The sequence below is a fragment of the Protopterus annectens genome, chromosome 5.part0 (genome assembly GCF_019279795.1).
Source record: "Protopterus annectens isolate FY-2018-M chromosome 5.part0, PAN1.0, whole genome shotgun sequence".
NCBI classification, from domain to species: Eukaryota; Metazoa; Chordata; order Ceratodontiformes; family Protopteridae; genus Protopterus; species Protopterus annectens.
The window spans coordinates 1,054,103,604-1,054,125,801 of NC_056735.1; the positions used below are offsets into that span (position 1 = coordinate 1,054,103,604).

General features: G+C 37.9%; 1 protein-coding gene across 2 annotated transcripts in view; it reads left to right on the plus strand.

Moving 5' to 3' along the window:
- SLC5A7 (solute carrier family 5 member 7) overlaps positions 1 to 22,198 on the plus strand; it is a 57,710-nt gene that overhangs the window by 29,096 nt on the left and 6,416 nt on the right. For both annotated transcript variants that reach the window (XM_044070945.1, XM_044070944.1), the window contains exon 8: positions 5,823 to 6,040. In XM_044070945.1, the coding sequence (XP_043926880.1) occupies positions 5,823 to 6,040 (218 nt within the window). The remainder of the gene's footprint in view (positions 1 to 5,822; positions 6,041 to 22,198) is intronic.

Sequence of the window (22,198 nt, forward strand, 5' to 3'; positions counted from 1 at the left end):
GCTTGAGGGTCATGATGTTGGTTTTAGGATGGTAGTAAGGGGTGAGTTAAGTTGGGAAGTTAGTTTATTTGATTAAGAGATTACGGTTTAGGTTAACTGTGTGGTAGTTTATCAGGATAAGTAGTGTTTGGCAGTAAACTCTGAAGGGTAGGCTTACTTTAATGGGTGAATGTGGGAGGGGATTTTGGGGGTATAATGGGTAGTTTGGATTAGATAGTGGAAGTGGTGGGAGTGGCTAGCTAAGTATGAGTGTAGAGGTACTGGGGCGGGTGAGATTTGGGGGCAGGGTAGGGGAGCAGAATGAGCCCACAGGGCGAACTAAGCTGGTAGAGCCAAGGGACGGAAGAATCAAGGTAAATGAACCAAAAAATAAAAATAAATCAGTGCAGTGGATGGTAAGTTCAGAGGAAAGTATGTAAGGGGGGTAAGGGACATTCTAGCAGTGGTATAGGGAAAGGATTAAAGTGGTTCAGAGAGGTAAAGATGGCGCCACAGAAAGGAAGGGAAAGTTAGAGTCTGGGGGAGGGGTTGGAAAGAAAAGAAAGTGAAAGAAACTGGGAGAGCAGTTGCAGAGAGAGTGGAGATGGATGTCACAGTGGCCTAGCTGGTTGGAGCCAGTACTGACAGGGCCAGGTCAGCGGTGTGAAACAGCACTGAAAATAATCAGAAAGGAAGCAACTGTGAAAATCAGAGCTGAAGAGATAAGAAGAGAGCAGGCCAGAGATGGAAATGTTGCAAATATAAATTTAAAAATGGGAGACAAAGGGTACAGAAGACATACTAGGGGTTAAATAATATTCTAGAATATGGCTGGCAACATTAAAACTACATATACTGGAACTATTGTGAGGTAAAATAACATTAAACTAAAAGTTATTGGTATATTGTTAGTTAAAAAAAACAGGGAATACGTCAGACTGCTGGCATTGCCCTGCCTCCTGGTGGCTAAAGTAAGTTACTACAGCCAGAAAAACTAACCTGCATGTATGCTCGCCTGCCCTGTAGTAATACTTTAAATGATAAGGAGCAGTTCACTTTTTAAAAAGTAGATAGTCTTAAAAAAACATTCAAAGTGTGGATAAATTACAGTAGCAGGAACACCTACAGTTGAGCTAGAAACCTATGGTTTTTAGTTTGTTTTTGGAGCTGCTTCAGGCAGGTAACTTAAGCAGATTTATAACACTTTCACAAGGTATTTTGCTGGGTGAGTCTGCAGGGCAGGGGATGACCACAGAATGATATTGAGCAGCAGCTCAAAATAATAATTTCCTTAGTTACAACCATTTGCTCTTCCAACATCTCTGACAGAGTTCTTTGCAGGGAATTTTAAAAACTTTCACCTCATTACACTCCCATGTTCCAAGTTACCTCTATCTTTTCCATAAAAAGCCTTTGCCACAGTTAGATGAGAATTCATCTTGAAGATACTAGAAAAAGACATACGAGAGAAAAGGTTATAGGGCTGATAAAGATAATTTAAAATCAACCAGAGATAGAGGAGGTAATGGTAAACAGAGGAGTTTTCAAGTTACTAAAAGTAGGGAGGGTGAAGAGGCAGGAGTACTTTCTCCCCTTGGAGCTCTTCAGTCTGGTTGCTGAAGAGCTAAGAGCAGAGGTGAGGAATAAGTTATCCCAAATGAAGATAAGAATAAGACTGCAGTCTGGGTTCTTTATGTACATGAACGTCTGCATGCTTATACTGGAGTACATTGAGATGGCTTTAGAGAAAAGAATTCCAGTTTTGCAAGGTTTGAAAGGGCCTCAGGGTTTATATTCTAGATTAAAAAGGTGGAATGGGTGGAGAAGAGTGTCAGGAATGATTTGTGACAGGTACCAGTAAGAGTGAAAGGGAAGGTCTACAAGAGGGCAGTAAGACCAGCTATGTTGTATGGGTTGGAGACTGCATTGACAAAATGGCAGGAGTCAGAGCTGGAAGTGGCAGAATTAAAGATGCTAAGATTTACACTGTGTGTGACAAAGATGGACAGGATTAGGAATCAGTATATTAGAGGGTCAGGTCAGGTTGGACTGTTTGGAGACAAAGGCAGAGAGGTGAGATTACGTTGGTTTGGACATGTGCTGAAGAGGGATGTTGGGAATATTGGGAAAAGGATGTTAAGGATGGAGCTGTCAGGTAAGAGGAAAAGAGGAAGGCCTAAGATAAGGTTTATGGATGTGGTGAGAGAGGACATGCAGGTTGTTGGTGTGACAGAGCAAGATGCAGAGGACAGGAAGAAATGGAAACAGATGATCCGCTGTGGTGACCCCTAACAGGAACAGCTGAAAGAGAAAAGGAAGTAGTAGGTGATCAGGATAGTTTATGGAAAAGGAAATGAAAGGGAAGAGTGGGGCACATTCAGGAGAGGGAATACCCTAAACATTTGAAAGTGCATGCAACATGTACCTTATGTAATGTAATACAAAATAATGTGGAGAAAGGGAGAGAAAAATACATGGGGTAGTGGAAAGGGAAAGAAATAAAACATACATATAAATAATAAGATATAATCAATGCAATTAGAATGATGATTCTCATAGTTATAGCACATTTATTAAGAAACATTCCAGGAGACCCAGTGGAGACCAAACTACTAACATTATATACGGACTTGGATGGTTACATAGAGCGATGGAAATGGAGGAGACTTTCAAAAAACAAGCTAAGGTGTAGTAGGAAAAAAGGGATATTGTGAACTCCCACATGTATTCATGAAGGCCTTAGATACAACCTACTTAGGTGGCTTGAGAGTAATGGGAAAACCAAAAGCCAAGAGGAAAGATGATAAATAACTTGGTGGGGAAAATATAACAGAATGATTGAAGTGGAACTAAAGAAATGGCAAAATGATGTGGAGATAATAGAAAGAGACAGTAAGAGAGGTGGCAGAAAGGGTGAGGATGAAATACTTTCACAGGAGAAAAATAAACAGAAAAATGGAAGGAAAAGAGGATAAAAAGAGAGCATGAGCTAATGAAGGAAGGGGCAGGCAGGCAGGCAGGCAGTATTCAGGAGCCTATTTGGATTCATAGAAAATGAGTCATGAGCATATGCCAAGCAGAAAAATGTCTAGACAGAAAGGAGAATGGAGCAGCTCAGGAAAACAAATAAGAAAAGGTAAAGAAGAGCTCCGTGGGGGATACATCAAAAGCAGGGGAGGAGTCAAGCAGAATGATTTAAGAAGACGTGAGTGGAAGAGTAGAGGAAGCCACAAAGAAGGACATAAGGAAAGGATGGGAGAAGGAAGAAGTGTAGCAGTCAAGGAAAGCTGAATGCCAAAAACTCCTCAAAATAATATCAAAGATGCAGAAAATTCATGAAGTGGGAGATCAGACATTAAGAGTACTGATCACATAGTATCTCACACTGAAAATGTTATGTAAAGAGAAAAAGAAAACAAACTCAAAATGCTGGAGGTGCATGACAGATAAAGAAAGGAAGTGATAATAATAATCCAGAAAGATAAAGAGTGTACTAGCCAGAAGCTGAAAAAAGGGGCAAGTGCCAGAAAGGTAAGCTGGATAGGACCTTTCTAGCCATACTAAGGATAAGTAGGAAGCAGACGAAATTTGGGGTGATGGAGGAGATGAGCCACTACTAGTCAGTGGGGGGGGGGGGCAGGGGAGGAGATTGAAAGCAAATAAAGTAGTAATGAAATCAGCAAACTGCTGGCTTAAAATGTGCACCATGGGTGGGGATTGCACAGTATGTCATTGGGAATGCACATAATAAATACAGAAATTAAAAAGTATAGCACAAGAAGGGAGGCAACCCACACAGACTGTAAGGATGATGGATGGGAAGTGCTTGGAATAAGGAAGGTGTCAAGTGAAGTACCTAAATGTGTCAGGCCTGGCTCCAGTATTCTTCACTGTGGACCTGATGTACTTAAAGGAAGAGACAATGGGATCAGTCTCTTCACTAACTTGAGGATATGGACTTTTGGGGAATATTGGCAAAGTGTACAAAGCAGTATATGGAAGTAATGATAAAACTGCCTAAACGATGGTAGCTGTGGTGCAATACAAATACCTGCAAAGTACTGTGTACTTGGGCTCAACACCTTAGTGTGAAGTATCAGTTGTCAGAGCAGAATTAATAGCAGCAGCACAGGAAAAAGATCAGGGGTGTTGGTCACTCCTGGACTGGTCCACCAGAAACCATGTTAGAGAGTAATGGCTGCAAAAAAAAAAGGATGCCATTTATGTCATTAGGATTCATATCTTAAAATAAGGAAGTAATGTATCGACTGTATTAAGCACTGCCCATACAACACTAGTGGATTGTGTGCAGTTCTAGACACACAAAAATAACAGGGATTTCTAGCTGCTAGAAGAAGTTCAGAGGAAACTCTTCAGCAGTGCGTGTGTGCCCACGCATGTATGTGTGGAGGAGGGGGTAAAGGAATATGAGGCTGGAGGTGTTTTACTTGTCAACCAGAAGAACCAACAACATGATATGGAGTATGTATGGGGATGGGGTTAAAGAAATACGGCCAGAGATAAGGGAGTTGGAGTACTTCCAACTGTAGAGTAGAAGAGTCATAGAGAACATGCAATAGTGTGTGTGTGTGTGTGTGTGTGTGTGTGTGTGTGTGTGTGTGTGTGTGTGTGTGTGTGTGTGTGTGTACTGGGGGAAAGGAATAAGACCAGAGAAGAGAGGAGGTGCAGCTCTTCTAACTGTATACCAGAATGGGCCTGGAGAACATGCTATGATATGCATATGTGCATACGTGTGTGTGTGTGTGTGTGTGTGCGTGCATGTGCATGCGTGTGTGTGTGTGTGTGTGTGTGTGTGTGTGTGTGTGTGTGTGTGTGTGTATTGGGGGAAAAGAATAAGACCAGACAAGAGAGGAGCTGCAGCTGTTCTAACTGTATACAAAAACAGGCGTGGAGAACATGACGTAGTTGCAGAAGATCCTCTTAGAAAGCTGTGAAGCAGACGTCATGGTCTAGATCTGTAGAAAGCTGTGAAGCAGACATCATGGTCCCTTGATCTGCTAAGTACTTCTTCATAGATCTGTAAAAGTACTTCTTCAGCACACTGGGCCCACAAAATGAACTACCAGAAAATTAAAGGAAGCATTCAAGAGGGCACAGGACAGATGGGCAAATGTTGAGGGGAAAAGTAAGAATACTATTTAGCTAGAATGGCAGACAAACTTAAAGGAGACATTACAAGGCTTTGTCTCTTCTGCCATTCTGCAAATCATAATGTAAATAGGATATAACTACATATTAACACCAATAGGACACAGCAAGTCCCAAGCCACAGAGTAAAATTCTTTTGTACATTAGACAAAGCAGCAGTGCAAGTTAATTTAAAAACAAAGTGGGTACTTAAATGAACCAAGGAAAGTGTAAACAGAGTTTTCAAGCTTCTTGAAGAGTTAAAACCTAAACATAACCCTTAGCTTAGCTACTGTAAACCTCTTATGCAATGTATCTGAATGGATTGTTAAAAGCATTAGGTAGAAACGTCATACACTGCAGTACTGATCATCTAAAAGAGTCAAATTTCTATAGTTGATCAAATTTTACATTTGCAGTTTCTCATGTTGAAATGTTGTAATACTTTTATTGTTCAGATCTAATACAACATAAAATATTGTTGGTGTTTTCCAATAACTGTTTTGTTTTTCAAAATCAGTGTGTGCAGACACCTTTTCATAAAATAGCAATATTGACTTAGTTATATCTAATGCGTTATTGGCATTGCAAAGTATCTGTTCTCTGTCGCTATTCATTACCCAAAGTGCACTACTCATCTCCTAAAATACATTTGTATGAAAATGATAATGTATTCATAACTGTCACCTAAACAGATTGGAATCAGACCACATATGGTTTACCAGAGCCGGTGAATAGAAATGAATCAGAGATGATTTTACCAATTGTAATGGAGCACCTCTGCCCACCGTATATCTCATTTTTTGGCCTTGGAGCAGTGTCAGCAGCTGTAATGTCATCTGCTGATTCATCAATTCTCTCAGCAAGCTCAATGTTTGCTCGCAATATCTATCAGCTTTCCTTTAGACAAAAGGTAAGTGTACACACCTTTCTGTTAGCAAAACAGATTATTTGTTTGTAGTGCATGCTATCCTACGCAAAGCACAAAATCATCTTACTAACCAAGCTTTTCTTCCTCAGCTGGTTCTGAGCCAGCTTTTTCTACAGGAAATCAATTAGGCATTTTTATGCAGCATGGAACACAGTTCATCTTAATTAATTTATTTATTCATTTGTTTGCTTGTTTCTTTATTTACTCAGCAAATCTCCATTTATTCATTTGTTTGTTAACTGAGGAGGTAGATAGGTCCAAAGACTTTTCAGATTTGACCCAGGGAAAAGGTGAAAATAAACAGTGCACATTTCATTATCTTCAACAAGCCACACTTAAGATTAACACATGCAAAACATTAGCATCAAAATTCAAAATTGGTTCATGAAATTGAAAATTAGTCTTTAGACATTTAATATTTCTCAAACCTTCAGTACTTTTGCTCGATTAATTCACTGTACTTTGAATAAGTCAGCAATTTTATTACGTGACTCACAATATGCCGCTAATATAAAAAGGTAAGAAATTCAGTTAGAAATAGTAAGTAGCATCAAAGTTTTGATTTTTGTAGTTATTTCCTCCTAATCATGCCAGTCAACTGTCCAGATTTTTGTGGAATGTCCAGATTTTGCCTCATATTTTTGGGGTGTTCATTATAAAATATATGGTTTACTGGCAAATTACTGAGGGTTGAAGTCGTTGAATAATGACAGACATTTGAGTTTTTTATATCATATGCTTCAGAAGATGGATGCAAATGTAGAACCTGTTACTCTAACAGCTTTCTAAGTTTCTAAGAGCAATAATTAAAATCTGTTCCTGATTTTGGGCCTTTGCTCCCCCCCCACCATTATGCTTTGCTCTGACCAGATTTCTTGTGCTAAGAGATTGAGCATATGCTCCTGAGCATACTAAAATTTTTAAAATACCTTACCCTTCATTAACTTATAAAGGGGACCACTTCTTCTAATGCACTGTGTTCCTAAGCCCTGGGCTGGGTTTTGTAGTAATAACAATAATATAATTGTGAGGAATACTTTTCTAATTTATCAGTGAATAATCAATCTTCCCCCTCCAGGCTAATTTATTATGACAAAACTAACAGGCATTTTGAATACTTTTTTGTTATTTTTTGCTTCTCTGACCACTCATCCATCATATCCCATGAAGTAGCACACTTCAATAAGCAAGATCTTTCATGATTCATGATGAAACAGCCATTCTTCAGTGTCCCAGTAAAAATGTGTATTAATGACCCTATTGTGACATCAAGGGATTATTCATTTAATGCATTTCAAAATTTATTATTAAGACTCCATAGTTAAAACCCAGTATATATAGCAAGTTTAATGTAATACGGAAAAAAAACACAATTATAGTGAGCAAACCAATATATTATGGTCAAAATAGATTAATAAATGTAAAAAAATGGTGCTGATCTCCTTAGTGGAAGTAAAATACTGTTAAATCCAAGTCTTTTATTAAAACCTAATGATACCAAGTGACTTGTCTTGCATATTCTCCTACCAGCTAACCACTTATCCCATAAAAAGGTATATACTAGGCTAATGGCCACTTGTGCCTTTATAAGCCTAGCCATGCAACCCAACCTAATTGTGCTCCTGTGTAGCATGAATATTCTAGAGGTTATGTGGGGCAGGTATGTTAGTTTGGGCATTGCTTCTGCCTCTGTCTATTAGAAATATGGGGACCAGACCCGGGGGGAGTTTTCAATGTCCCAATCATTGGTAAAGGTTATTCTTAAATATGGTTAGGGATGGACTCTGCTTCACATAGATGGGATGCCTGTTCCAGATCATGGGGATCTTTTGAGACATCTATCTGTCTCGCCAACACATCCTATTTATGTCACAAGCAAATCCTTGGATCTAGTGGTTCTGATGCTGCTCATTTTGTGGATGTGCAAAAGTTCTATTAGAGCTAAATCCAAAGATGCCTTGTATCCCAGGGATAGATCGCCTCTCAGTAACCTGTAGGAGACAAAGTACAGAGATAGAGCTATAAGGCAATCAGGATAGGACAATGCATTTATATCCTGGATTCTCTTGATAAAGAATCTTTGTGGGCATTCCAACTGTCGCATATGTATGGTGAGGTACATGACAAAGGGGTGTTATTCTCAATGATGGGTCAGATAAGGGTTATATAAAGTGAAACTCTGACTTCCTTGGACATGGAGGCCACCTTTACTTATAAACTGGGTGACAAAGCATGATTTTCTTAATACCTTGGGCACATGTTGTTCAAATCCCAGATTAATGTCTACCTATGTTCTCAGATCCCTAACTACTAGATCAGGTCTTTGGGGTGTCTTATTCATGGAGTAATTAACCTGGATGGCAGTTTTCCCAAAAGGTACTATAATATATTTCTTGGCATTGAGTTTTAATCTGTGACTTTGACACCAGTCATTTGTCTGTGCTAAACCCTCTTGTAAAATGTTTGTGTAAAGGGAGATCTACAATAGCGCCCAATTTGCAAATGAAAAGGTGAATGGGATACCTAACCATGTGATAGCACATATTAGGTGGAGCTTCTGCCTGCATTCTCTGTAGTGTTTTTTACATACAATGTGATCACCAGCAGTTCACAAATCCTTGGAAATATACACATACATCATAGTGCTTTTAAGTTGATCACCAGCAGTTCACAAATCCTTAGCAGTATATGTGTACATCATAGTGCTTTTAAGTTGATCACCAATGCTTCACAAATCCTTGGCAGTATATATGTACATCGTAGTGCTTTTAAGTTGATCACCAGCGGTTCACAAATCCTTGGCAGTATACATGTACATCATATTGCTTTTAAGTTGATCACCAGCAGTTCACAATTCCTTGGCAGTGTATATGTACAACATAGTGCTTTTAAGTTGATCACCAGCGGTTCACAAATCCTTGTCAGTATACGCGTACATCATAGTACTTTTAAGTTGATCACCAGTGGTTCACAAAACCTTGACAGTATAATGTACATCATAGTGCTTTTAAGTTGATCACCACTGGTTCACAAATCCTTGTCAGTATATATGTACATCACAGTGCTTTTTTAACAGTGCAACATTTATTTAGGCATGCCAATCACTGAGTTAATAAATATCAGCACATCCTGTATTAACCAAACTAAATTCAAAGTGTGTCATTGTTATAAAAAAATGTAAAATGTATGTATATGAATGCGTGTATGCCTAGGAAAGTATAAGAGTATATGTAGATGCAGTTATGTATCTATCCTAATAAAAGACGAGTAACTACAAACATATACCTGATTCAGAATACAAATAAAATGTTTATCTATACTTTGTCAGTTACATATCAAAAATTTGTTTATGCTTCAGTATTTAATGTATTTAGCATTATTTTCTGTGATGGACTGTAGATTTGTTCATTGGTTGCAATTAAATGTTTTAAAAAAATTAATTGATTGACTAAACTGCATAGCTATGCAGATATTAATCATTTAGCTACATATTAGCAGTATTAATGGTTTTAAGACCTAATTTAAATATTTCCATATATAAAACTAAACTAATAATCAAAACATTCAGATGTGACTTAGGGTACTGCAGGTACTGCAAGAACAGAAAGTCTTCAAAATTCAATTATTTCCAAAATGAGTAATGTATGTTATACATACAGCTTCTAATTTTTTTTTCTGCAATTGAACAAAAATTAAAAAAAAAAAAAAAAATCAATCAAGCCCGAGGATTCAGAAAGGTCAGCACTCATTTGCTAATGTAGGTCAGAGAATAAGAGCAACAGCAATAACCTCTAATTCAGGTACAAGATAAAGCAGCACAGCTAATTCTCAGCTCTCTGAATTAAATAATGAACCATACCAGCCCCACTCATAGCAGCTGCACAAGTGCCTCACAAATGCACACTCAGACACACACACACACACACACACACACACACACACACACACACACACACACACACACACACACACACACACACACACACACACACACACACACACACACACACACACACACACACACACACATACATGCATACAGGCTATTGCAGACATGAGCACACATCCACATACACACAAGGGTAAGCTATACCTACCTGTAATTGAGGTATTAAGGTACAAGTCATGAGGTAAAAATAATGACCAATCCATAGAAATGAACTTATAAATGTTGTCAAAAGACTGTGTTGCTCTTTTTCCTTCTTGTGAGAAAAATAACTTAAAAGAGTGATTGTCTGAATTGCTCTACCATGTTATTCTACAGCTGGCGCCATTTCTGGGCTAAAGCACACAGCTAATTAACTTAATATTGGCACCAGCCCTAAATTGCAACAACCAGTGCCAGTGTAACGCCATAGCAGGAGGGCAGTTGTGAATCCCTTAGACTTACCATGCAGTGGAAACTTTGAAATAAAGGCTTCTGTAGCAAGGGATGCCTTCCTGAATCCAAGGGATGAGTCACATATTTTCAACTAAAGAAGAAGACACTCTGCTATTATTGGTAGAAAACTTGTTTGGCCATATATATTTATTTGTCCTAACAAAAGATCATAGATAGAGGAAATGCTAAATGCTTGTATTCAATATGTTTTGTTAATTTGCAAATCTTTAAAAGTTTACCAACACTCATGTATACTACATGACAATAATAATGGGAATGTTATGATTTGTTTTCTTATCTTTTACTGTATGTATAGAGATGGCAGTCTTTAAAAACATGCCTTATTAAATAAACGTTGACTACAAATAAAGTATATCACCTCTCTTAGTGCATCATCACAACTTATCTCCACACTTGTCGCATCATCAGAGCTACTAAAATCAGTTCCAGTATGAGTGGATGAAAATGAACGTACCAAGGATCAGAATCCCCAAACTGCATTTGTCAAAACAACTGCAGAACTCACCAACAGTTACTGTATTTCATTTGGAGAAGTTCTGATCATCGGTAGGATGAACGTCGGGCAACTGCAGTTTGAGAGTTCAATCTTTGTCCACTAGTAGGATAATGACTGAAATTCTACTAAACCTGCAACATTTACACTACTCACTAAACACTAGTTCACACACTACACATGTAGAACACAGACACACACAGCCTCATCGCAGCCTACTCCACCTTATGCAATCTCCCAAGCACAAATATACTCTGTTTAAATGAAAATAGTAAACTGAATTAAAAATAAATAAAAAAAAAAGTAAAACATTATTCTTATTTCTCACTCACGCCAAAATAAACAAACAAACAAATAAATACATAAATAAATAAATGAAAACATCACATGGTGTTTATTCCTAAGACACACAGCCTACAAAATCAGTACTAATCCTCCAAAACACCCTAAAAATAAAAGTTATTATTTCTAATATGGATATAGTTGAGATAATCAATCTCCAGTAAAACAAACACAGTTGTAACAAATTAAGATCAGACAAAGTAAAAAGCATCCTTTTTTGCTGAATAAACCATCAATACAATTCTTAAGTACTTTGAAGAAATGAAAGGAGATAAAAGACAAGAAATGCCATGCTGGTTTATTGACAGAAAATAAAGGAATATCGACATGACGTGTAGTCTATAACGTGAGCTTACTACAGGCTCACATGCTAGCAGTTTATGACACACCTGCTCAACGCCATTTGCTTATAAAAGCAAGTATTTGAAATGCCAGTAGACTGATCTTCCTCTTTTAAATTGCCTTCCCAACATCCAACCCTACACAGCTGTATAGCCATACCCAAACCTAAAGTCTAACCCTAAAACTCCTACACAGTCCCCAGGGTGAGTCATCGCTCCCTTACTCTAAATCTCCACCCCTCCTCTCTAGTCATAAAGTCTCAGGTCATTCTCTAAACTTAAACTCCAACCCCCTTCCCTAAACGTAAATTCCCTGATTGCCCCCCAAGTCTAAAACTCTGAAACCTATTTCTAGATCTAAAGGTCCCTTTCCTACTCCCTAAACCTAAACTCCCCTCCTGTTCCCTAAACCTAATCCCCCTTCTCACTCTCTAAACCTAAAAATTCCCACCTGCTGTATCCCAACAGCCGTTTACCTGGACTCATACTTAGGTTTGAGCAAAATCAGCAGCCTAGCCTAACTACAAGGAGCTCAAGTCCCTGTCTTTGAGGTACTCTTTGTTTAGTGCTTGGGACTTGAGGACTGGTAATGCTCCCCTAAAACATATGTCAGTTCAATCAAAGTTATAATTTCACCTCTTTGTGCCAATGCTTTTAAAACAAAACTGATAAAAAATCCCTCAACATTGAACTAGAAAAGCACTACAGAGGTATACCATTCATTAAACCAATGCAGACCACCTAAAGTTTATTCAGTAGCATCACAGGAGGTTAACTTATGTAATAAAAATAATTTGAACACATTTAATTTAAAAACTCACAAAGGTAGATATGTTAAATATGTTGAGAGCTGTAATGTATTGGTTCTGGGTTGTATATATACATGAAATTTCTTGTCCTCTATGCCTTCAGCACTCAAGAAACTAATTTCCTAAATTTACAGTAAGTGGTATTTCATACATCACACAGCAGACCCGTAAATATCTACTCGTACTTGGACAAAAAAAATCACACACACACACACACACACACACACACACACACACACACACACACACACACACACACACACACACACACACACACACACATACATACACACATTTGCTCTATTTAAGGAATAGTTTGCATTATAATCAAAACTGCTGTTGCTCAGAAACATGTTTTGATTCAGATTTACAAGTAATGCAAGTAGACTACTATCACAGATATAAGGTTTCTTTCTGCAATTCTGCTAACCCTAACTGGAAATGTGGCTGGAATTCTGGAGGATTAATATGCTTAATAACTGTTCACCTTCCTGTGGAAGAAAGGATAAGTGGAATCTTCTGCTGCAAGAGTGATTCCAATGGGATAAGCAGAGATGACTGATGATAACAAGCAAACAGCATTGACTTCAGTACTGGGAGCGTGCATGTGTCTGCACATGCTCCCTGGTGTGCATGGGGGATGTTCACATGACTACACACGCTCACTGTTCACCCTTGGCATCAATCAACAGACGTGCAGGTGAGTGATCTAAGCACAGACAGCCAGTAAACACACAGTGTTGGAGTCTCTAAGGGTACTACTGCCTGATCTATGCAAGGAACTGCAGCTGTTGCAGCAGTGGTATGACATTCTTCAATGCATGCAGGAGGAAGTGATACAGAGGCTTAGAGAATGAATACTTGCTGCAGCCAGTGGTGGCTATGTTGATATCTACTGCTGCCTCCATTAAGATACTGCTAAACACCCACTGTTGCTGTGAAAGAGGCTGTATAGCTGGTACTTCATCACAAGCTGGGCATACATAGATGCCACACACTGTTGCAGAGAATGCATCACTGTCACCTCTCTAAAGCTGTTCAACCCCCCTGGATATGGACACCTCAATAGTCATGGTCAGTGCTCATTGGGCAACACTGCGGAGGTACCCCACCATTCAAGCCACTCTGAGTCTCAAAGTTCCATGCCATCCATATTATCTGTTGGCCTAAAGAGTGCCATGTTTACCAATGGCAGTTCAGCCTAACTACTTCTCCATTTTTCCACTTGGAAGGCCATAGTGGTATTCTCACACATGCTCCCACAGTGTTATGCCCTCTATCAAACATGATGCCTCCAGTTCATGATCTGCAGATATGCATGCTACACCCAGCCAACATTCACAGTATGGAAGCTCCTTCCCTACCCTGGTGGATGTGACGTCTAACTCATCCAGACTCATAGCTGCATATCTGGCTGCTCTGTCTTACTCCCATAACCCTCTCCCATACATCAGCATTGTTCTCCCCTGTCACTGTGCCCCATCCCACCTGTGGAGATGGTAATGGCTGTGCCCTGTCTACCCCTCTGGCAATTGTGAGTACGGAAATGTCTGATGCATGAGAAGTCAGTTCACTGCAGCATATAGCCTGGGTGTGTGAATGCATGCATCACTTTTACTCCATGTTATGCCTGTCATGGTCCATAGCTGTGGACCAGACATCATGCCAGTGCTGCAGGATATTATACCCACTTCTGCTGCATGTGGACCCCTCACTTAACTCCTTCTCCATTACTGCCTTTTGTGCAGAAGTACAATGTTGTTGCTTTCATAGTGTCATGTTGTGTGGGATAGCACACACCACAAACATGTTACTGCAGGTCCCTGGTACATACTGCAGTATAGCATCAGATATGTCCAAGCAGCAGAAAGGAGCCTTCAGAATGTTGATCCAACCTTCAGTGGTATTCCATGCCCATGACAGTGCAATGCTGTTCTCCATACCACCATAGTCTGGGGATGTGGATAGCCGGCATTATCCACAGTTACAAGGCATATCCAGCATCACATGTAACACACACACACACACACACACACACACACACACACACACACACACACACACACACACACACACACACACACACACACACACACACACACACACACAAGTGGGCACCATTATGAGCAGCCTGCAGCTAACTACCATGGGAATATCATGCACAAGAATTTATGGCCTGCACTGTGTGCACCAGGTTACTAGATAACCATGTAGAACTCACCCTGCACGAACCATTGCTGCTGTTTGCATATGTGCCCAATGTGAAAAACATGGAAACTGCTTGAGCAGCACAGAGTTGCACTGTAAATAATACCCTATGCCTTACACACACCACTTGACAGTTAATGGGTAGAAGCCATGCTGGTTAATATAGAGGGTGTCATATGGAGCAATTGGAGACCTTAATAAAAGTGTAGGTGCAGTCAAATGTCCCGTAAACTCAGGAAAATGTACTCTGTTGAAAAACATTTATATAGTGGTGTCTCTGTGCTCTGCTATATATACAAAATTGAATATACTTGTCTACTTGTAACATCACGTTAAGGGAGAGGTGTAATATTCATGAGGATGACACCTACAAAACTCCCAATCTATCTCCTGTTGGGTGCTGAAAGCCTCCCATAGCAAGGATGGTTAATGAAACAGAAGCCTTCTTATCCCCTCAGACAGGCATTCCATGCATCCTGTGTAATTCTATGTGAGGATGGCAATGTCCTGGTCACAAGGTGGTGTATGTTAGGCACTGATGGAACTACCTGTGATGTGGAGGGTGACAACATGCAGAACTCTGGACACTGACTTTGAAAATGGCCTTTGACTTAAGCTGTCCAAGTTGTACTGATGCTGCTGCTAGCATAATGGGAGTAAAAATGTTATGCACCAGCAAATCCTGGTCATCAGAACAGCTGATTACTGTGGTTCTCCATCCTAAACTTATACTTTTCTGAATCACTTTACCATGTTTGTTTTCATCATTTGCATATGCAGTGGTTCTCATTAGCATATTTCCACTCATTTGCATTGAGTTTTGTGGTCATTACCTTACAATACTCTATCATGCTATTTCTTCTATAGCACATTCACTCCACTTATGTCTCTTAAGTGTCCCCTTCCTTTGCATCACCACTAATCAGGCTGTGTCACATAATGCTGTGTGTGCTAATTGTTAATGAAGGCCTCCCAATCAATGTATTATTTTAGCTTAACTTCAACAATTTCCTTTTTGGTAATTGTAATACTTTATGTGCTGTTATAAAATAATACAATTGTACCACTTTCTCACAAATTCATGGACGATTTAAGTCAGATTTTTTAATAAAGAATAGTTTAAATGTGTGCTTGGTTTCTTGGTTATGCTATGGTAAAATATTAAAACACCCTAGAATAGGTGGAGTACATGACAGCAAGCACTCTTACCACACTTCATAAAATGATTGTACCAATATATATATTTATATATATATATATATATATATATATATATATATATATATATATATATATATATATATATATATATATATATATATATATATATATATATGGATCTAGGACATTTCACCGAATGCACATTTCACCGAAAGTTAAATTATTGTGCTCTTTTTACCGTAATCTCAGTTCACCGAAAACGCAATTCATCGAAACAAATTTCAACAAAAATGGTATATGGCCTTGTCCCCACTGTAGTGCGACCCTGGAGTTGATATATATAGTAGGGGGTGGGGGGCACTGCCCCCCACAATGGGGGGTGTGGGGGCGTATCCCTCCACATATTTTAAATGTGTTACACGATAGACATACATACTTGCAATTGCAATCTATTACTCTTATCCAAACATGATATATACTTGAAATATGTGGGGAGGGCTCTGCCCCCCCACGCCCCCAATGTGGGGGGTGGTGCCCCCCATACCCCCTACTATATATACCAACTCCAGGGTCGCACTACAGTGGGGACAAGGCCATATACCCTTTTTGGTGAAATGTGTTTCGGTGAATTGTGTTTTTGGTGAATTGTGCTTTCGGTGATTTGCGTTCAGTGATATGAGTTTTGATTAAATGTGCATTCGGTGAAATGTCCTAGATCCATATATATATATATATATATATATATATATATATATATATATATATAGATCTACTGCTTTTGGTCAAATTACATTTGCTCAAAAATTATGTCAGGCAGCCCACTTCACTGAAAGCTCATTTGATTGAAAGCTCATTTGGTCGAAAATGGAATGTAGCCCCTGCCCCACTGCAGTGCGACCCTGGAGTGAGAATATAAAGTTGGGGGGGCATGGGAGGCACAGCCCTCAGATTGGGGGGTGTTGGGGAGTAGCCCTCCACATTTTGCAACTAGTTTTTACTGACCTTATATGTTTCAATGTATTTTTAATGGATGCACATGTATATAATAGTGCATACACTGCAATTATGTGGGGGGCTATGGCCCCCACACCCTCCCAATGTGGTGGACTGTGCCCCCCCTTACTTTATATTCTCACTCCAGGGTCACACTGCAGTGGGGCAGTGGCTATATTCCATTTATGACCAAATGGAATTCGACCAAATGGGTTTTCAGTGAAATGCATTTTCGGTGAAGTGAACTGCCTGAAATCATTTTCAACCAAATGTAATTTGACCAAAAGTAGACCCATATATATATATATATATATATATATATATATATATATATATATATATATATATATATCTGTCTATCTATATATATATATATATATATCTGTCTATCTATATATATATATATATATATATATATATATATATATATATATATATCTGTCTATTTATTTAGGAGAAAAAGATACAGATCACTTATTTTGTACCTGTTCACTCCAGTTTTGAAGTTTAGTATTCAGGTATTTAGTAGATTTATTACAGTCATAAGCATCATTCAGTATCTGTCCATTATAACTCATTAATACCTATGGGGTGTGGAATGTCATACCACTAACAGCCTATACAGACATCTTGCATTCCAGAGCATTTTATGACAAATAAACTTAAAAAGCATAAGATAAACAAATGTAAATACTTTGTGAACAATAAATGCCATTAAAACTGTAGAGATAGCAATGCTATCAGTAAGAAATATTATTTACTCTGACAGTAGTACTTTTATAGTTTTTCCATAAATACTGTAATATATTATAATGTACACAAACCGCAAATTATATTTTTCTGAACTTTCACAAATTTTCATATTTGAAAACTGTGCTGCCTTATCCACCAGATATAAGCTTTCATATGAAAACAAGAAATTCCTGTTTAATTGCACATATATTGAGATATTTCAGAAATATGAAAATATACGCATAATTGTATAATTAGCAAAATAAATAATACTGGATATCTCTCAAGATGTGAAACTTACATTGTAAATATTAAAAGAAAGTTTTTTTCGACATCTAAGGTTTCAACTAATCTTTACAGCAGTTTATAAAGTTACTTGGTTTATAAACTATTAAGTATATATGGACATATTGCTTCTTTTCATAGTTAATAAAAAATAACTAGCAATATTTCCAGTACAGTGTGATATAAACCAGCACTGACAGTGAATTGTCCCCTCTCCCACATTTGTTTCATGCTGTACATCTCAATAACGTGCATATTTCTCAATTATGAAAATATGAACATAAATATGAAAATATAAATAATACATGTCAAACAAATACTGATTTTACCAGTGCATGACACCAAAGAGTAACAATCTTGACTTCATATTATTAGTAGCTCCTTACTCTAATACCATATTAGCTGGTACGTCACTTGGTTAAAGAAGCCAGACCACAAATGTTCTGGACATCATAAAGAGGCATAGGTGTGAACTGGAAGTATAAGGGCATTATAGGCTTGAGTGTATCATGTTTAATAGGCAGGTAGCTAGATGATATATTTCTGATGCAGTAGGGATGTTTCTTAGAGGGTTAGTGGCACATATCTCTTAAAAGATATGTCCTAGTCATCTACAGCAACATTATAAATAAAAATACAGAACCTAAATTGTATTTACATTCTATCAAATCTTAGCAAAAAGCATAACGATTTTTATTTTCTTTTTTTGAATGAGGAAAGTTGAGAATGAGCTGGGGGTTGTAATTCATAAGTGGTTGTTATTAAATTATTGGGACATCTATGAGTCTATGAAAATTTATACAGAAAAGTTTCTTTAAAATATAATATAGCCCATCTAGAAGAAGTATTGTATGTATTAGCAAGGAGTTATGACCAAGACTACTGTGGTATTGAAGTGTCTGTTTATTAGTTATATTGGTAATTAGCAGATGATTCCATGGAAAACGAATTCATTTCTTTTTGCGATTAACCATACTCATGATCTGAGTGGGTTTGCTATATATACTACAGCATCCATTTAAAATGATGTAAAGGCATATTTCTTATAGTTTATGATTATATATTTTGCCAAGTATTTTTCTTAGAATGCCTGGTTGGCTTTTCTTTCTTACTTTTTTTTTTTTTGGGGGGGGGGTTGGGTATTGGCATAATGGTTAAGGTGTTTATCTTACAGACACAAGATGCAGAGTTTGATTTTTAACTTTGAGGGGAAATTGGCTAGGCTTAAAATGGCCTGCAAAAGAAGTCAGCCTTGTACTTACCTATGTTTAACTTTCTAGAGGGAGTTGCATTCTGGAAGCTGTCATACTATTCCAAAAATCTTGACTATGCCCGTGGTATACTACTTTCATCTGTATATTTTCATAACAGCTGTCTTGGCTGATGGCTGACTATAAGAGGTTTAATTGCCTTTAATTCCTATCAAATTCTCAGGACCATGGAAACTGATTATCATTAACAGCTGTTGCTATTTCTTAAATTGCCACACAGACTGTTAAGGTGTGTTATCATCCACCTGTAGTGGCAGTAACCGTGGGAGTTTGTCACGTGACCTATTTGTAGTAGCTGTCCTACTGTGCAGATGTCAAAGCAGACATTACGTCTATGTATTGCAGTATTTGTGAAGAAAACCTGATGATCCTCTGATACCCCTCAGCCATCCTCCAAATAACTTGCTCTCTTTAAGTGAACATTAAAATTGGAGCTTTTTCTGATAATAGATGGCTACAAAATCTGAAACAGTAATATAAAACTTCTTAATAATACTTGTGATTAAAACTACCATTTAACTGTCTCAGTTTGTTGTACTAATTAATGTGTTATAAAATCTTGATTATGAGAAAACATTCGGCAACAACAGTACTTTTTATAATATTGTGTTCCACATAATCAGCACAACCATTTTATTAATGCACATTTTTCCATTTCTTAAAATATTGCTATTTTGTATACCTCATAATACTTTTGTTCACTCTTTTCTTTCCATTTTATAACATTTTAACATAACTTCATAATGTAAAACATTTACTTTCTTCTTCCATTAAGGGTTATTTATTTATTTGACATTTGTTTAACGGGAAGGTCCGACTGAGCAGACACCCCTTTTCAGTGGAGGCCTGGGGAGAAAAGCTCCAAAGACAAAGTAATATTACATTAGACAATAGTAAAGCAATTACTAATTTCAAAACAAACATTATATACATAGCAGGTTAATTATACATAATAAAATGTACTCAGTGGATGATCCAAATTTGATCGCATGTCACATGTTTAATTTGCATATACTAGGTAGAAGATATTAATCTTTTAGTGTATCTAACAGAGTGTAGGCATAGTACATATGGTTAGTTTAGTTTTCAGAGATATGTATGGAACATGCATAGAGAAGGAAGCAAAGAGCCAGCAGATAGGTGTTGGATAAGGCTAGGAAGAAAAGAGCTAACAAAGCTAGGTTAGGAGAGTGTATGATTTAATGTAGTGGAATATGGTAAGGTGAGTTATGGCTAGAAGTGATTAAGAAATATACAGATGCAAATATTTTAGATACTATGGGTTGTAGGGAGAGGAAAGAGGCCAGTTAAATAGGATAGTTCGAGATAAGTAAGAAAAGAAGTTTATATGGAGGGACTAAAGCTCTGCAATGAAGGCTACAGTGTATGTAACTAATAGGAAATGTTGTTAACCTGGAGAAGAGCATGAAAAATCCAAACGTCAGCTAAGTGAGACATTAGAAGTTTTTTGAATTGAGAGGTGTTAGTTACAGTTAAGATATGTTGAGGGATATAGTTCCAAGTTCTCAAGACATGTTTGGAGTCCAGAGAGTCTCCTGAACTCTTATTTGGTTTAGTTACTTGCAGCAAAATGTGTTAGAAGATTTAAGTAACCTTTTCTTTGAGTAAGGTTGTAGTAGATTATGAAGAGAGGGACATTTATCAGATTGGTACATCATGGTGTGGGCAGTTGTGAGTTGGGTGTAGGTTAAGTGCTTAGGCAATTCTAACCAGATGAGTGCCATAGTACAACACAGTGGTAGGACCAGTATGGGGAATTAGTGGAAAATCTGGTTATTTCATTGTAGCAGGTTGTTAGTTTTGTTAGTTCTGTTTTTTCAGTTTAGTGATGATAGGAGAGGCATTCAGTAGGGCAGGGAATAGGTGGGTTTTGGCAATGGATTGTCTAGTGGATTTGGTTAGGTATGATTTGATTCTGTACAAATAACTCAATTTTTTGTGTACATTTTTAATGATTAGAGATAAGTGTTTGTTCAATATCATGCTATTATCTATTGTTATGCCGAGTAGCTTTGCATGAGGTACAGTGTCTATCTTGGTGTTATTGGATGAATAGATAAGAAAGGAGGATATGCTATCTGGGGATCTACTATTTGAGAAGAACATTAATTTAGTTTTTTAGGATTAATGATTACTTGTGAGTTGGATAGCCAAGATTCTACTCCAGAGAATGATTGTTGTGTTATTTCTTGGAGCTGAGGGTGGGTGGGTGCAGCACAGATGAGAGCTGAGTCTTCTGCATACTGTACAATGGAGGCGAGTTGGATTGCAGTGTGGAATTTATTAGTAAAGATGCTGAAGAGGAGAGGCCCCAGTATAGAGCTCTGTGGAACTCCCATGGTGACAGGAAGAAGAGAGGAGAGATCATTTTGCCATTTAATAGCTTGTAAATGATCGGATAGCTAGTTATGAAACCATGCGATGACTGAATGGCTGAGGTTTAGGGATAACAGTTCAATGAGGAGTTTTTGATGGGAGACTGTATCGGATGCTTTGGACATGTCTAGGAAGACAGAACAAACTAGGTGGCCTTTATTTTTGAAGTAGTTGATTGTGTTAGTGAAACTCAGAAGGGCAGTAGTCATGCTATGATTGGGTTGGAAGCCTTGTTGGGTATTAGCTAGTAGATTGTTGCATAGTAGGTAATTCATGAGCTGGGTGTGAATACATCATTCTAGAACTTTGGATAGTGGAGATAGAATAGCTATTGGTCTGTAGTCTGAGAGCTCTGTAGTGGTACCACCTTTATGTAATGGGATGATGTGGAATATTTTCCAAATTTTAGGAACATATTGTTCTATGATAGAGCAATTAATCAATATAGAGACCAACTAGGCGATAACATCTGCAGGCAGCTTCAGGTATTCTGTAGTTAATTTGTCAGCAGAGGGCAATGAGCATTTCAGTTTAAGCATTTTTTATGATATTCATTGGAATAGGTTTGAAGGAGAAGGTAGTAGTAGTAGCAGTAGTCGTTTCTAATAGTATGGATAAAGGGGCACTATTGTTATTTCTGGTTAGTGATAGTATGGAGTTGGTCAAGTATGTATTAAATTGAGTTGCTATACTGTCTGTAGTGTTT